The following is a 16551-nucleotide window of genomic DNA, read 5'->3' as shown; positions in this document are numbered from 1 at the left end:
GAGAGGAGGAGGGAGGCGGGAGGAGGGGGAGGGGGAGAAGGAGAGGGGGAGGGGGAGAAGGAGAGGGGGAGGGGGAGAAGGAGAGGAGGAGGGAGGCGAGAGGAGGGGGAGGAGGGGAGGAGCCTGGCTTTGCTAACAGCCCAGGGAGTCTGCTTTCTCTCTGCACACCTCCACTCTGCAGGCAGGTGTTCTGAGGGGCTGGAATTGTTGGGTGTGGGCGGGGCTGCCCGCATCAGGGTGAGGCCACTCCCCCGGGGCCCAAGAGCGTGAGGAGGTGAGGTCTACCAAACATGGGGGTCTGGGGGCACTTAGGAACCTCACACTCTACCCAGCACGCACTGTTTTCACGGCCAAAATATTTCCATTGGTTACTCCAATTTTTATTCATCTAAAAAAATAAAAATTTCTCCAAGGGCACTTTGTGTTGTGCTCATCCTCAGTGGGAAAGAAAACTTGGGGTGCCTGAGAATGCAAGTCAAATAGCACCCCTAAACCACCCACCCCTCCCCCCACAGCCCGACCTGAACCACGGCTCCCCCTCTTGCAGCACAGAAACTGCTGGGAAACGAGGGACTTTGAAAGGAAACCGGACCGAACTGAGAACGTTTCCGGCAACGTCCACTGACCGCCGGCGGCTCACGCGCCCTCCAGGCAAGACCCCTCAGTCGCTCGCCCGGGGCCCTGCCCAGTGTGACAAGGGGATAGGGCCACCATGGGGTCCCTCACCCGGGGAGCAGTGGGGTGGGCCCACAGAGAGCCAGGCCACGAACACGGCACGAGGGCCGTGGCGCAGAGGGACTTGGCTCACAGGTCCCCCGGAGAGGAGCGAGGGGCAGGGACGCCGAGGAGCATGTCACAGCCACCGAAGCTTCGCGATGGCAGTGTTCAGCTGAACGAGGTCAGCGCATCAGCCGCGAGGCCCAGCTGAGGGCCCGGAGCCGGACACAGTCTTAAATCAGCCACGCAGCACGTGGCCTCGGCCCACAGAAGAAACTGCAGCAATGTCTTCTTTGCCGAACTCCCAGTTCTGGGCAGCCCGGGGTGGGCTCCCTGCCAGCCGACAACACCGCGGGGACACGTGGCCAGCACCGGGCGGTGCCCCGCGGCAGGGCGCCCAGAGCCTCGGCCGGGGGTCAGCAACCCCACAGCAAGGGACCGCATGGGGCACGCACACGTGTGCTTATGTGCAGTCTGGCGGCATTTCCAGCTCATTGGCATCCCTGTGCTGCACCATCTGGTTTTCACGTCGTTCTGGAGTCTCAACTTACGCCGAAATTGCGAAAAAGTGCTGATTTCCCACCCGTTTCGCCTAACCTGAGAACTCGCACGGAGGCGGCTGTACCCGTCCGTCCCCACCAGGTGGCGCCACCGCGGGGAGCAGCTCTGGCCTCCGTGGCGCCTCGAGGTGGGTGGGCGGCCGCGCACCGTGCTGGCCCAGGGTCAGCGGCCTCACCTCCTGCTGCAGGGCCCCTGCACCCGGGCAGTCCGCTGTTCTGTGCCGGAAGGTTCGCGCACAGGCGCACAGCCTGCGTCTTCTCCCCTGCCGCTGCCCTTCCCGCTGAATGAAGCAGGACTTGGGTTGACAGTAGAAACTTTGTCTGATTGACGTTGTCCCTTTCACTAGGATGGACCCAGGGAAGGGGGAGGGATGTAGAGCACGGGGAAGGGAGGCTTGTGGCTCCCAGCATCAGTGTGGGCCTGTCCCCAGCAAGACAGCAGCCCTCTGCTCAAATAGGGTGCCTCCCAATGCAACCTCCTCCAGGAAGCCTTCCTGGGACTAGCCCAGCCAAGTGACTCTCCAACCTCCCCCAGTCCTCCCCTGCGCCAGGGCCTGCCACCTTCCAGACTGGGTGGAGGGGCCTGCATGGAGAGGAGGGGGACCCACAGGTGGATGATCAATCTAGGTTGGGGTAGCTCTAGGGACCAGCCCTCATCGGTGGCCTTGGCACAGCCCAGGTGCTGGCGCTCACTGGACTGGACTGAGCTGGTCTCGTGTGTGGGAGGTGGGTGGGTGTCCAGCTCTCGAGTGGGGTGGGGTGTTAGCCAACCAAACCACAAGGACCAAGAGTAGGGAATGACACTCGACACAGAATATCCAGGCCAAGAGAAGCAGGTGCTGGAGGGGAAAGGAAGTACCTGCTTCCTGCTGGGTCAGCTGAGTTGGGAAGAGGTCAGGCTGCAGCTTCTGCCACTCGGGGACTTGCCTGCCTGAGAGTAAAGTCAGCACAGAGCAGAACAAAGCTGAAAGACCGGGGACAGCGAGCCCTCGCGTCATCGTCAGGACATCTAGATCCAGCAGTGCATGAAGCCGTCCTTGGTTCACATAACTGCAAACTCAGAGACCCCTTTTCTTCTTAAACCAGTTTGAATTAGTCGAGACTCCTTCAATTCCAAGTGGTCAGGTCCCAGCTCTAAGGAAGGTCAAAGCTCAAAGAGAAGCCAGACAGGTGTGCATTTGGCACCGGGCAGCTGAGGCCACCACGGAGTCATTGTCCTGCACACCGGCCTCTGGGCCCCCAACCCCCAGCCTGCTCACTCTGTGCTGCTGAGACCCCCCTCCCCACCCCACAGAAATGGGGGAGGGGCTGTGGGCCACGTTCCTCGTGTTTGTGGGTCTGGTAGGAGCGAGACCCCTTCCCCCACCAGCCAATCTCACCTGATAAACAGCAAACACCCACTTAAGGAACACGTGGGCTGGGCCGAGCCTCCCGCACACCCCAGCCAGGGGCACCTCCCGTCCTGACCCCCAAGGCTGCAGCCAACACACTTGCTCTAACATTTCCTTCTTTGCTTTTTAACTGTAACATAAGCAATTGTTTGGGGGCCTGGAATATTTCTTTTTTTAATTTTCTGTGTATGAATATTTAATCTCAACCAAGTGCAAAATCATTTGTGCGGTAACATGGGAGCCACGGGAATAAGAATCAGCAACAGACACATTCAATCTGCTCTTGGTGCATCTCAGGGGTCCCCGCCTGCTCCAGGCGTCCATGCCTTCTCAGATACGCAGGCTGCCCGGGACACCGCGGCCAGGAAGGGCAGCCAGAGAGGGACACGGTCAGGGGCAGCTTCGCCGGCCCAGGGCAGGGTCTTATGCTGTTGGTGACATTTGGAAGGAGAAGCTGGGGTGAGACCAGCTCCTCTCCTCCACGGGCCTTCAGAAGGTCCAAGCAGCCCTGTGTCCAGGTCCCCAGGCCCCCCCAGATGAGAGTGCAGCTCCCCCCAGCCCAGGACTCTGGATCCCAGGTCCCAGGTCGCAAGCCTGGGGCTGCACTTTATCCCGTCCTCATCCAGACAGATGGCAACCCAAGCCCCAGCTCTGCCCGAAGGGCCATGTGACGCTGGGCAAGCTGACCCCCCACAGAGGAGGGGAATGAGGTCACCCAGTGCCTGGCAAAGAGCTCAGTGTCAGCAGAGCTTCTGCCTCCCTTGTTCCACAAATATCACGGACTCAGAAGCCCCTAGCTCCCAGGTGGTGGGCCAGTGGAAGGAAGCACGGCAAAAGTGCAGCCAGACTCTGGCTGGCACAGGGGGAGGGGCAGCAGGGAGACCAGCCCTTTCTCCACGAACCCCCACGAATGAGCAGCCCCGGAGCATCAGCTTTCCTGCACCAGACCTTGGACCAGGCAGGCTGTGCTCTTCGAGGGAGAAAAGTCAATCTCGGGGCCCTTGGCTACCAGCTCTCCGGCTGGGGACGGTCCCACACTGCAGCTCAGGAAGGGCATCTCTGAGCAGAGGATACAGGGGCCAGAATCCGGGAGGTGGAGGCAATGGGAAGCCCTAGGGCCAAGCACCTGAGGGCCATCCGGAGGGAGCCCCAGAGATCTGCAGAGGGGCCCCGAGGTTGGGGCAGATGCTGGTCTGCTCATGCAGCGTGAACTCCCCGGGATAGAGATGGTGGCGGGACTCATGCGGGGCCGGGGCCAGCTGCATCCCTAGCAAGGGGCATCAGGTGTGGCCCCAGAGGGACTCTTGGGGGTAAATGAGCCCCACAGAGTGCTCCAGGGCGCCCCACCAACATAAAAGGAAGCCTGGAAAGGGTCAACCTGATCCTACTGATTTAGCTGCACAACAGAGCAAGTCTCCTCACGCACGTCTAGCACCCACAAGTCAGCGTCCGGGGGAAGCCTGACCCCAGCAGGAGAAACAGGAAGCAGCCGGGGACGCATGGGCGGGTGGCGGGGACTCAGGCGGAGAGTCCACCCGTCAAAAGGAGCATAAAGGTGGTGGGAACCAGAGGAATGAAGTCTGAAGGCCCAAAGGGTCTTTTCATTCCAGACATGAAAACTGTAGCCTCTGAAGTGAGAAACACAATAGACAAAACTAACCGCAAATTGCACGTCGCAAAGGGGGAAAAAAGTGAGTTTGAAGACATAGCAACAGAAACTATCCAAAATGAAGCCCACGGGGGGGGGAAAACGCACTGAAAAAAAGGATCTCTGTGACACGAGGGCCCATACGAAGGTGGTGGAGGGACAGGAAATATATGCCCTAAGAAATACTGATTAAGTTTTCCCAATCTGTTGAAAATCCAGAGATTGAAGAAGACCAACACCCCTGCCCCCCAGCAGCAGAATAAACATAAAGAAACCACGGCACTGCGATCCTAATAAGACCGTTGAAAACCAGCGACAAAGACCTCAAGCAGTCAAGGAAACAGACGAATCCCCCACAGCGGGACGGGGTCGGAGTACAGTGACTTCTCGGGGACACTATCCAGGCCAAACACAGAGAGGCGGCATCTTTAAAGTACCCAAAGGGAAAGAAGATCTGTCCAGCTAAAACCCTACATCGCACAAAAATATCTTCACAGATAAAACTTTCTAAACAAACAAAAAAATTCAGACAAGTTATCACCAGCAGGCTCTCAGGAAAAGAGAAATCAAAGTCCTTCAGGCACCGGGGAAATGACACCAGACTGGTCCACACAGATGGACAAGGCGGGGTGGACATGGAAAACACGCGGGTAACATTAAAATACTGTTTTATTGTTTATTTTCGGAAGATCATCGAGTGTTTAAAGCCGACTTCTTCATGATGCACCATGGGTTCATCCATTGGCGCACACACACCACAGGCCGAGCAACAGTGGTGCCAAGGCGGGGGGCGCAGTACACGGTCGCGGGTGTGCAAAGCACACACCGAAGTAGAGGGTGCGCTTGAACCCCGGACAGAGCTGCCACCCGAGTGTGAAACCCGGAGGCATGTCCGATATGCCAATAGTAAAGGTAAAAATGGAATCGCTGTAAACAGTCCAAAGTGACCCAGGGAAAGAGGAAAGGAAGGAACCAGAGGACGTGGGACGAGAGGAGGGGCCACAGGGAGGGGGGGAAAGGGCGTGTCCTGAAGATGGCACAACGCGGTGGGGAAAACGAGCCACGGTGAAGCTGCAGGCGCCTTGTCCGGGAGGGGAGGGCTCCCTAACACAGAGGATAAGGCGACAGTTCTCAGGTGGATCCACGTTCGGTCCGGGAGGAGGGCCCACTCGTCGAGGACGGCAAAGGCGCACCTGCCACACTCCACAGGGCCAGGGCCAGACAGACGTCCCTCGCAGCACAGCCGACCAGCCACCGCCCAGACGGGACCAAGAAGCCACCTGCAGGCGTCCACACAGACACGGCAGCCAGTGCTGGTGACCGCTTGGCCCGCATGGGGCCCGCCGTCCAGCACGGCTCAGGAGAGGGAGACCAGGCTGGCCTGTGAGCCAGCGCTGTGTCCTGTCGGCCATGGGGGCGCCAGTGGAGGGCAGGGTCCTGCGTGCTGCCCGCGGTGGGCTCTCTGAGGCCAGGACAGCACCCACCTGCTGTGTGCAGCCAAGGCGAGAAATGGCCACCCCCACTGACCCAGTGTTGGGTCTCTATGTCCGGACAGCCTGCCACAGTGGCAGGGCTCAGACTGAAGTCCACAGTGGTGTGGCTAGGGCTGAGGGACCAAGCAGAGGGGACACCCAGGTGGGAGGCTGACCTGCCACCATCTCTCCAGGCAACCCTCAGCCTTGCTACCCCATTTTACAGATGGGGAAGAGTGAGGCCTTCCTGGGCGTTTGGGCAGGGCACCTGGGTCCACACTGCAGTCATCCCAATAAGGGCGACCCACCGAAGAGCACGGGACACGTGGTGCGCACCTGTCACTACACTCACCTAAGTGCACAGCCCGCAGGAAGCAGGTGCCATGGCCAGCGCTGGTTTACCCATCTTGCAGGTGAGGAGAAGAGCTGGGGGTCCAGCGTGGGCTGCCAGTGGCCTGGCCCCAGGTTCCTGGGCGCTGAGTCTTCTGAGGCCCATCCCTTCTACACCTGGGGCCATCCCCAGCCTCCTGGGCCTAGATCCCACCTGCAGCCAGACCCTGCAGTCCTTGGGCATCAGGCTGGGCCTCCTCGGGCCCCGCAGGCATGCCTCTGCCCCCTCCCCACAGCCCTTCCCCCTCCGTGGTGCCCCCTCCCAGGCCCAGAACTGCTATTGGTGCCTGCAGTCCCCCCCCTCACCTTGGACCTCACTGGACCTCACCTTGACACAGAGAGGTGGGGGGCAAGGGGGGGCTGCCGCAACAGAGCGAGGTGCAGGGACCAGTGGTCGCAGGCAGGGGGCCCTCCCGGCTGTGTCCCAGTTACTCCAGAGGGTCCAGGGCCTGAGGTGTGGCCCAAAGCAGCCAAGGACATACTCAGACTCCATGCTTCTGCGGCCCCCAGACCTCCCCTGGAACTGCCTGCTGGACACACAAACCCAGGGGCTTGCTGCCCCCCGGAGGCCAGAAGGAGGACTGCCCCTAGTGGGCCACCCCCCTCAGCCCTGCCAGTCGTAGGAGCCCTGGGGGAGGGGCGGGGAAGGGTGGGGCTGTGTGGGGGAGGGGACTGGGGCCGTCCTACCCTCCACCTAGGGCCCTGGACACCCAGGCTATCTTCCCATCAGCACCACAACACAGAGCCCCCCACTCATGCCAACACCTGTAAGGTGTTTGGCAGGGGCTCAGGGCATGGTCACTCAGGTGTCCTCAGCAAGTGCAGGACAGCCACTGCCTGATCTCCAAGTGCCTGCAGAGAGCATGGGCAAGGGGGCAGGTGGCCAGCCAGGACCAGCACAGCTCGGCTGCTTAATGGCATAGGGGCAGGCAGGGGACACAGAGGAGAGAAGTTTGAGCAGGATGGGGGGGCAGGCGGGGGACAGCATGGGCCTTGCAGGCAAAGCTCTGCCTGCAGGTAGGTGTCCAGGGCTGAGGGCCCACCTGGGCAAAGGTGGGAGTGGGCCAGGTGGGATGAGGCTGCTGTTCTCCCCAGCTCAGAGAGGTAGCCAGCGGCCATTGCAAAGGGCCAGGTGGGCCACAGTTTTATTCTGAGTAAGGGGGCCACAGCAGGGACTCCCCTGAGGTGCTTTACCAGGATCCCCCTCATTACTGGGGGAGAGTAAACGTGGGGGCCCCACACAGCAGCGGGAGACTGGCAGGGGGCTGTCTTGGTTACCTACCGCTGTGTGACAGGATGCAAGGGTGGCTGGCCCCTCACAGGTGGGCCAGGGCATACCCTTCCCCAAAGAAAAGGCAAGAAATTGGGAGAAATCTCCCAGCACTCCCTGGTGAAGAAAGGAAGGTGTCAGGGAGCCCGAGTGGCATTTCCATATCGTCCTACATTGGCAGCAGAGACACCTCAGCCCAGGGGCACTGATCTTGTTTCCAGCCTCTCCAGACTCTGCCTCCAGGACTCCCACACCAGCTCTGCCATCACGGTGCTCACGGCCCTCCCTTGCTGCCTTCCCTGCCAGCTCCAGGCAGCGTCAGGGTGGCTGAGCAAGCCAGGAACTGCACAGCTGGACCCACCGCTGTCCTTGGGCCCCAGAGCAGACAGGGTGCCAGCAGCAGTGGGGAACGCAGGCCAACTTCGGCTTCCTCCAGAATCCGAGGCCAGGGCTCTGTCCATTTTTTAATTGGATTGTGTTTTTTCTATTGAGTTGTATGAGCTCTTTATATAGTTTGGATATTACCCCTTATCACACATATGACTTGCAAATATCTTTTTCCCATTCTGTAGCATGCCTTTTCATTTTGTTGATGGTTTCCTTTGCTGTGCAGAAGCTTTTTAGTTTGATGTAGTCCCAGTAGTTTATTTTTGCCTTTGTTTTTGGCATCAAATCCAAAAAAAAATCATCACCAAGACCAGTGTCAGTGAGCTTGCTGTCTGTATTTTCCTCTAGGGAGTTTTGTGTTTTCAGGCCTTTCAATCCATTTTGGGTTGATTTTTGTGGATGGTGTAAGATAGGGGAGTAGTTTCATTCTTTTGCATGAGGCTGTCCAAATTTCTCAACATCAACTATTGAAGAGACTCTCCTTTCCTCATTGGATATTCTTGGCTCCTTTGTCACAAGTTAATTGGCCATATATATGTGGGTTTATTTCTGGGATCTCTATTCTGTTCCTCTGGTCCATGTGTCTGTTTTTATGCCAGGACCACACTGTTTTGATTACCAGCTTTGTAACATAGTTTGAAATTAGGAAGCATGATGCTTTCAGCTTTATTCTTCTTTCTCAGTACTGCCTTGGCTAGTCAGGGTATTTCGTGGCTCCATTCAGATTTTAGGATTTTTTTTTCTGTTTCTGTAAAAAATGCCATTGGAATCTTAATAAGGATTGCATTGAATCTATAGATGGTCTTGGACAGTATGGACATTTTAACAATAGTAACTTCCAATCCATGAGCACAGAATGTCTTTCCATTTATTTGTGTCTGCTTCAATAGCTTTTCATCAATGTCATAGTTTTCAGAGTACAGGTCTGTCACCTCCTTGGTTAAATTTATTCCTAGGTACTTTATTCTTTTTGGTGCAATTGTAAATGGGATTATTTTCTTAATTCTTCTTTCTGATGGTTTGTTGTTAGCGTATAGAAACACAACTGATTTTGAGGGTGCCTCGGTGGCTCAGTTGGTTAAATGTCCAATTCTTGGTTTCAGCTCAGGTCATGATCTTAGGGTCATGATATCAGGGTCATGAGATTGAGCCCCAAGTTGGGCTCCATGCTCAGCAGGAAATCTGCTTGAGATTCTCTCTCCCTCTCCTTTGCCCCTCCCCACTTGCATGCTCTCTCTCTCTCTCTCTCTAAAATAAATAAATCTTAAAAAAAAAAAAAAAGAAACACAACTGACTTTTGTGTATTACTTTTGTATCCTGCAACTTTCCCAAATTATTTTATTAGCTGTGACAGTTCTTTAGCAGAGTCTTTAGGATTTTCGATACAGACTTGACTTATAATTATTTGACTTTACAATGGTGTGAGAGCAATACACACTCAGTAGAAACTGCACTTTGAGTATTGATCTTTCCCCCAGCTAACAACATGCGGTCGGGTCCTGCCTTGCGATGCTGGGCAGTAGCAGCTCCCAGGCAGCCACGTGATCAGGAAGGTCAACAACAGATACACTTACAACCCTTCTGCACCCAGTCAACTATTCTGTTTTTCACTTTCCATACAGTATTCAATAAATCAGATATTCAGCACTTCATTATAAAATAGTCTGTGTGAGATGATTCTGCCCTATCTGTAGGCTCATGTCAGTGTTCTGAGAACGTTTAAGGTGAGCTAGGTTAAGATATGATGTTTGGTAGGTGAAGCATATTAAATGCATTTTCTACTTACGATACTTTGAATTTATGGCGGGTTTTTCAGGATGTGACCCCATCGTAAGTCATGGAAGGTCTCTATGTAATACCACGTTATCTTCTAGAGACAGTTTCACTTTTCTCTTTCTGATTTGGATGCCTTTAATTTCTTTTTCACTGGGGACATTGGCCTGTAATTTTCTTCTCCTGGGGTGTCCTTACCTGGTGTCAGGGTAATGCTGGACTTGCAAAATGTGTTTGGCAGAATTCCCTCCTCTTCCATTTTTTGGAAGATTTTGAGAAGGATCGATGTTAATTCTTCTTTAAACATCCAAGAGAATCTACCCCTGAAGCCATCTGGTTCTGGGCTTTTCTTTTTTGGGAGGTTCATAATTACTGAATCAATCTCCTTACTAGTGATTCGTCTGTTCAGACATTCTATTTCTTTATGCCTCAATCTCAGTAATTTGTTTCTGTATGTTTCTAGGAATTTCCCCATTTCTTCAGGCTGTCCAACTTGTTGGTATACAATTATTCACAGCAGTCTCTTAGGATCCTTTGTATTTCTGTGCTATCAGTTACAAGCACATGGATATTTATAGCAACTTCATTGATAATTGCCAACAACTAACAGAAGAAACAGAGATATTTGTAACTATGTAGACATCTTTAATGATACAATCAGTGAATTTGACCAAATTAACTTATACAAAACACTACACCCAGCAACTGAGAAATGTACATGTTTCACCAAAAAGATTTTTACAAACTTTACAAAAATTAACCACATGAGATAGTTACAGAAATCTGGGGAAAGAGAGGGAGGGAGGGACAAATACAAATAGGTAGGCACAGGGGAGGGGATTTTTGAGGCCCTGTAACTATTCCGTGTGGTACATACATGTTTTATGTATCTGTCAAGACCCACAGAATGTCCAGCACAAGGAGTGAAGGCTAATGTAAGCAACGGACTTCAGTTATCATAATGTATCACTGGTTCATCAACTGGAACACATGGACTGTCCATACACCATGTTAATAATGGGCGGGGGTGGGGTGGGGGCAGTAAGCAGAAACTAAACTTTCCCAACAATTTTTCTATAAACTTTAAAACTGCTTTTTTTAAAAAAAGCCTAAAGCAAGCTTCAAAAAAGAAAATAAGTAATCATGGTAACGTCTTTAGGGAGTGAATTTTTCAGAACAATCTTGACCCCCCACCCCACAGAATGACTTTACCAGAGGTTGTCACTGTCCAATTTAGCTCGGGTGAGTCTCACAGTAAGATTCTGTCACAGCTCCGCAGCTACTAAATACGCAAAAAATAAGAATATGAAGGATTTGAAGAACACAATACATGCACTTGATTGATTTGAGGTAAATATAGATTATACATATATATATACATCTACACAGCTTCAATCCATCATATACGTGAGCCACGTTCACTGCCCACAATGTACTAAAATAAGAAATCGGTAAGAAAGGGAAAACCAAAAAGGTACTCATATATCTGAATATTTCGCCTGAGATTTATTTACAAAATTTAAAACGGCTTCCCTATGAAGGAATCTGGCCTTGCTTCAAAGAAATTTAAAGGCCTTGTATCTAAATGTGAGGGGTGCAGATTGTTCCCAGAGGGAAGTGACGAGCCTCGACTGAATGTCAGGAGTCTCTTGGCCAAGCTCACTGCCCCTAATAAAGCACAACAGAGGAGCATCTTGTCCAACTGGGGCAGGGGGGAGGGTGTCAGGAAGGCTTCCTGGAGGAAGAGGTGCATTCAGTCCTATGGGATGGGCAAGTCCTATGGGGTGTTCCAAGTGGGCAGATGTCTAAAGCCAAAGCTCTAAAACCAGAAACTTCCGGCATCACAAATCCCTGGCACCAATGCAGTGCCCCCCCCCCCACCGGTGCTGGGGGCAACGCTGGGATGAGGCTCACAGCATGGGGTGGGCAGGTGTGAAAGACCCAGAGCGCCCCCAAGCAGCAGGGTCTCTATCCCGCAGGTGAGTGACGGCCGCTGGGCATTTTAAGTGGAAAGAGATCAGATCAGCCAGGCATCCGTCTGGTGATGGACAAGAGGGAGCAGAGCAGAAGAAAGTAACCCTCCCTGAGCTTCCACGCTGACTAGTTCTCTTGTTATCACTCCAGGTCAATGGCTTGGCCACCAATGAAGGAGACAGTTTGGGGAGATAAGTTCATGCTGATGCGTGCTGCACCTGCCTCCAAGACATCCTTCCTGAATAGCCAGCAGGTGCCACCTCTGTGGGGGATCTGAAGGTCCAACTGGTGGGAGTCATGAGAAACACTCGAGGGGTGGTCGGTGCCAGGGGACTGTGTTATATGCGCCCCATCAAGAGGCCACAACCCAGTAGCTCTATGTGCAAGTCGCCCCATGTCCCTGTCCCAGCCAATGCGACTTCTTACATAAAATATGCTCTTTGTTAGTGATGTTTGAAAAGAAGCTGTTGAAGCGCCCTGAGTGATATAAAGCATGAGGAACAGTCCCTGCACTATGAGACAGGAACTCTAGCACAAAGGCTGGTTTTCAACATCGATAGGTGGAATCTTCCAACCCCGAGGCTGGGAATCCCCCAGAGGAGCCACTCAGTGTGTCCACAGGGTCCGCAGCCTCCCCTGTCCTTCTCCTTGCCCTGTCTCGATGCCCCTCCATTTTGCAGACGAGGAAGTGTGTGGCTTACCCAAGGCCACGCCACAGCGAGCTCTGTCGACTCAGAGCTGTGCTCCTTCCCACTCCCCCTGCCCCCCAAGCCTGCTCCCCTGGCTCCCAGGTCACTGCGCTCCATGTGGACCCCCACACACCCCACTGGCCCCCTTCCCCAAGACCCAACAACAGGGCAGCGGGCACCATCCACTGGCGGGCTGTGACATCCAATAGGCCCAGACCGGACCACGGCGGAGGGGCCGGCCGCGTGCAGGGACCACCACTGCTTGACCCAGAGTGGCTCCCGGAGGGAGGAGGCACCATTGGTTGGAGCAGTCTTCAGTACAAACCCCATCCCCCTTCACGGATGCAGAAACAGCCCCAGGGAGGCTGAGCGGCTCCCCAGGAGACCCCACAGTCTGTGCAGAGCGGCCTCACCCTGCACTGCCCCTGCAGGCGGGAGCGAAGGGTCCGCCGCTGGGAAAGCGGGAGCGAAGGGTCCGCCGCTGGGAAAGCGGGACCAAGGGACAGGTCTGCTCATCAGGCGGAGTACGCCAGGGAGAGCATGGGACCCCAGGATGGCGAATTCCGGGGGGAGCATGACAGGTTTCTCCACTTCATGCAGACAGCGGGAACCAGCCTCCGCCCCCTCCCCGCCCCCCATCAGGAGCCCAGCGGCCAGAGAGCGTGATTCCAGCCGCGGGAGCTCCGAGCCGCCCTGGGGCCGCGGGTGGAGCGCAGTCTCCTGGGCGGCCAGCAGGTGGCGGCCGCTGACCAAAAACGGTGCGTCCCCCTGCGCTTTACCGGGGATTTGTAGCTGGCTTTGCACCATCTGCCGGGTGGGCCTTCGTGAAGGCCGTGTCACGGTCCTGCCCGCCACCCGCAGGCCCACCCCTGCCTCCAGTCCTCCTCCGAGCTGCTGAAGGGGCTTAGTTACCTGGCCATTCAGAAAATGGCCTGGGCCTGAGGTCTAGACATCCCAACCATGCGCGGCCCCAGGCCAAGGCCGGCTACACCTTAATCTCCCCAGGTGATGCCCACCTGCAGCGTGGCTGGGACGCTGCTCCAGGCCAGCTTTCTTCAGGGGTCAATCTTTTAATTTTTTTTTAATTTTTTATTTTAACCGCCCAGTGCTCATCACAGGTGCACGCCTTCACCCCCATCACCTGCTTCCCCCACCCCATCCCGCGGACCCCTCCCCTCCGGTGGCCAGCACTGTGCTCGCTGGAGCTAAGAATCTGTTTGCCGCTCTCTCTCTCTCTCTCTTTTCCCTTTTCTTGTTTCTTAAATTCCACATAGGAGTGAAACCACATGGTATTTGTCTTCCTCTCACTGAACTACTCGGCTTAGCCTAATACCCTCTGGTTCCATCCGCGTCATGGCAAATGGCAAGATTTCATTTTTTTTTGTGGCTGAGGAATACTCCATCGTATGTATCTATCCAGGCCACACTTTGAAAGCCAATCTCATCCTCACCTTTGCTCAGTTACCACCTAGTCTGCTGACACCCCCCTGGGTGATTCAAATGCCCCCACACTCAGGATGTCCGTAGCATACTGCCCCCCTCAACCCCATCTCCTCCATCCAAACCTGAGTCCCAGAGGCAGGACATCATCCGATGCACCTGTTGGCCTCAGAGTGCCTCTGCAGTTAGCCCACTTCTCTCCACGTCCCCTTTCACCCCCTGACTGCTCTGCCAGGCCTCGGGGGACACCCAGGAGGAAGTGCCCCCAAGCCCCCTGACCACAGTGGTCTATTGAGAACACTTCCCTGAGCACATTCAATGACTGCTCCTGTCCTTCTATCCAAGGCCAAACTCCCCAGCGGGGCTGGTCCCCCGACCCTGGAGTCCCTGGCCCCACGCTGGCCCCCTGCTGCTGTCCTCCAAGGTGCTCCTTCTGACGGCTGCATGCCCCCACCCCAGCCCCTTGGCCGAATTAACACCCACTCACTCTTCACATCATGGCCTCCTGTTCACAACAGGCTGTCCCCAGCACCCGCCTGCACCTGGGCTCAGCCCAGACCCTTCTCATCCTTGCCAACCCTTGCCACCCACATTTGTTCTGAGTCAGGACGCACTGGTGGGTGAGACCTGCCCTCCTGAACGCAGAGCCAGGGCAAACATGAGGCTCCAGCATGGGCAGGCAGTTAGCCTTCACGCAGCTCCTCTCCACTCATTTCTCTGCAAGGCCCAGAGCAAGGGGGCTCTGAAGTTTTCCGTGATTGCTTTCTTCTCTTTGTGTCCTAAACACCGGCACACAGCATAGAAGCCCCTGAGAGCCAGGATCCTAGTCATTGCCGGATTTCCAGAACCTTACAGGGAGCAAATGACTCTTAGCTATTCCCTCCACAAAAGCGCACAGCACCTACCCACCTTCCCTGAGCACTCAACAAAACACGGACTTCCTCTCCTTGAAGCACTCAATAAAACATTCTCCTCTCCTTGAAGGAACCTGGAGAGCAGAGACATTAAGCCACTTTGCCAAGGTCTCGTGCTGGAGGCAGGGTGACCCTTGTCTCTGGACCGAGGTGGCAAGCAAGCATCCTCTCCAGCTCCCGGGCCTCCGGGCAGCTCCCCACCTGGGAGAAAGTCTGGGGTCCTGGCCTTCACCCCAGCAGCACCTCTGGAAACTCCGGGAGAAGGCCTGCAAGCTGCTGTGCACTCATTGCTTTCGTGGTTTTCGGTCCAAGAACAAGGAGAAGAGTCAGCTGTGGGCACTGCTAGGGCGTCCAGGGGTTAAGCCATTCCCTCAGTGTATTCTCCAAGCGCACCCAGGGTTTGAGGACGGAGCCATGCTGCCCTCAGCTCCTTACCACCCCCCGTTTGAGCTGTTCCTGGGCTCCTTTAATGTGTGTTAGAAACTCAGGGCTCCGCCACCCCTCTCAACCTTTCAGACAGGCCTGGCCTTAGTCCCCAGGCCCTCCCCTCAGCCGCGGGAACTTTCCCTGGCGGCTGGTTCCTCCCACTGAGGAAGCTGTGCCCAGTGACCACACGGCCCCCACCCCATTGCAGGCTAATGGGAGAACTGCAGAATCCCACATCATGCATCCCAGCTGCCCCCCCCAGGTGCTCCGGCAATACCCCAGAAAGCCCACCTGGGGATGCCACCCCAATGTCCCTGGCAGGAGACACAGGCCAGACTTACAGCCCCCTCACCCCCAGTCTCTCACTGGCCATCCTCCCCAACTCCACCATGGAGGCCGCGCCCTGGCAAGTAGAAAACCAGAAGATTCCCTCTCTGCACTTGGACAAGTGTGAGAAACCCTTATACTTGAAATTCCAGAAAACTGAACCAAGAGGTTTATCCTAAACAAGTTTTGTCCTATAACTCCAATCCCTGCCTTAAATCACTAAGACTTGGGGAGAGCGTGGAAATCACTTCAAGACGCAGGTACCCTGGGAAAGGAGGTGGCCGGGACTGGAGGGCCAGGGAGGTAGGTCCCTGATGGTTCCTCCACGCCTGGCGCCCCAGAGCTGGTGGCCAGAGTGAGCGGTTTGCGAACTCGGTTGAACAGCTGTGCTTTGGCTCGGGGAGGGCACCCAGCTGGGGCTGCGCGCCCCAGACCCGGGCAGAGGGCCCCAGGCGTGCCCTCCGCACCTGCTCGGGCCCGCGTGGCACGGTGTCCCGGGTTGTGCTGCGCGCTCCCCGCTCGGACCGCTGCGCCTGGGGGAGCCGGCTCCTGCCAGAGGAACGCAAGACAAGACCCACGTGAGGCGCGAGCGTTCTGTGGTGGCAAGCCCGGGTGGCGGAAGGAGACAACCGGAGAGGCCGAGAAGCCCATAAAGCCGCAGCCACTCCATCTCCACCCAGACCTCCAGCTCCCTCCATACCAGCGGCCCCCCGACCCGGCTGGCCGTCGGTCTGCGCCAGCTGCCCGTGGAGCCAGGCTCCGAGAAGAGGCGGTCACCAAGTCCCTTCTGATTGGATGGCCGCGAAGTCCCAGCGGGCGCCCCCGCACCTTAAAACTGGAGCAGAGCGAGTGGGAGCTCGAGCCCGCCCCCGGGCCCAGCCCTGCACGCGGCGGCGAGGGGTGGGGGAGGAGAGGAGGAGGGAGAGAAGAGCCGAGAAGGACGAGGACCGGGAGAAGAGGAGGAGGAGGCGGCCCGCAGGCTTGGCCGAGGCGGCCAGAGAGGCCCGGCGCGCGGAGGCGGGGAGGCGCGGGGACCGACCGACAGCCGAACCGACGCGCGAGCGGCCGCGCGGCCATGGCCGACCTCAAGTCGCTGTCGGGGGACGCGTACCTGGCGCTGAGCCACGGCTACGCGGCGGCGACGGCGGGCCTGGCCTACGGGGCGGCGCGGGG

At 56.1% G+C, this 16551-nt stretch overlaps 1 protein-coding gene across 1 annotated transcript in view; it reads left to right on the top strand.

Annotated features, from left to right (window-relative positions):
- The first annotated feature begins 15359 nt into the window (after positions 1-15359).
- BHLHE23 (basic helix-loop-helix family member e23) overlaps positions 15360-16551 on the top strand; it is a 6629-nt gene continuing 5437 nt past the window's right edge. Inside the window, exons 1-3 of the mRNA XM_044919058.1 lie at positions 15360-15501; positions 16059-16278; positions 16441-16543. Coding sequence (XP_044774993.1) covers positions 15360-15501; positions 16059-16278; positions 16441-16543 — 465 coding nt within the window. The remainder of the gene's footprint in view (positions 15502-16058; positions 16279-16440; positions 16544-16551) is intronic.

Source organism: Neomonachus schauinslandi, chromosome 10 (assembly GCF_002201575.2).
Source record: "Neomonachus schauinslandi chromosome 10, ASM220157v2, whole genome shotgun sequence".
In the NCBI taxonomy this organism is placed as follows: Eukaryota; Metazoa; Chordata; class Mammalia; order Carnivora; family Phocidae; genus Neomonachus; species Neomonachus schauinslandi.
Note: the sequence above shows the minus strand (reverse complement) of the source record. Positions and strands in the feature narration are given on the sequence as shown.